General features: G+C 47.4%; 1 protein-coding gene across 1 annotated transcript in view; it reads left to right on the top strand.

Annotated features, from left to right (window-relative positions):
• Positions 1–201: 201 nt before the first annotated feature.
• The window catches only part of LOC119360812 (O-fucosyltransferase 36-like), a 4,355-nt gene continuing 3,911 nt past the window's right edge, over positions 202–645 (top strand). Inside the window, exon 1 of the mRNA XM_037626302.1 lies at positions 202–321. Coding sequence (XP_037482199.1) covers positions 202–321 — 120 coding nt within the window. The remainder of the gene's footprint in view (positions 322–645) is intronic.

Genomic DNA, 645 nt, shown 5'->3' with positions numbered 1-645 from the left:
TTAGCAAAACTGTATGTTTTTTACTATGTAATAAGCATTGCATTTTTTGGGTTAAGAAGAGACGTATCAGCTGCCTGGTCGTCGGAGCATGCGGCGGATTGTTTGGCATTGTCCGGTGCAGGTCTCGACGCTTGTTTGCGGTGCATACTACATTGGTGGTCGTCGATGGTAGAGCCGGGGTCGCTGGTTCGCGAAGGAGTGATGACGGTGGCACCGAATGGCAACCTCGACTTCGCTCTTCTCCTCGACGGCATGTGTGCATTCTTATATGGGCTTTTAGGTCACCTAAGATGCCCTTGCTTTTACGGGCATGTTGTGACGGTTTTCGCTCGGTTTTCCACTAATTACCAGGCAACTCTCTTCTTTTTTGATGAATTTGAGATCTCCCGACTTTCGAAAGAGAGAAGGATGACTTTAGATGTCAAAAAAAGAAGAGGGATACGACCTTATGTTTTTTACTCTGTAATAATCATTGGCATTTTTTGGGTTATAAGAAGAGTCGGTTGGACTTGTTCTATCCATCTATCATCAGCTTGCTTAGTACGCGAAGGTAGACGACAGTCATCCCCACCGTTCGACGGTCACCGTCATCTACCCTCCATCTTTCCCACCCTTCTTCCCCCCAACATCACTCCACCCTCCCGC

The sequence above is a fragment of the Triticum dicoccoides genome, chromosome 2B (genome assembly GCF_002162155.2).
Source record: "Triticum dicoccoides isolate Atlit2015 ecotype Zavitan chromosome 2B, WEW_v2.0, whole genome shotgun sequence".
In the NCBI taxonomy this organism is placed as follows: Eukaryota; Viridiplantae; Streptophyta; class Magnoliopsida; order Poales; family Poaceae; genus Triticum; species Triticum dicoccoides.
Note: the sequence above shows the minus strand (reverse complement) of the source record. Positions and strands in the feature narration are given on the sequence as shown.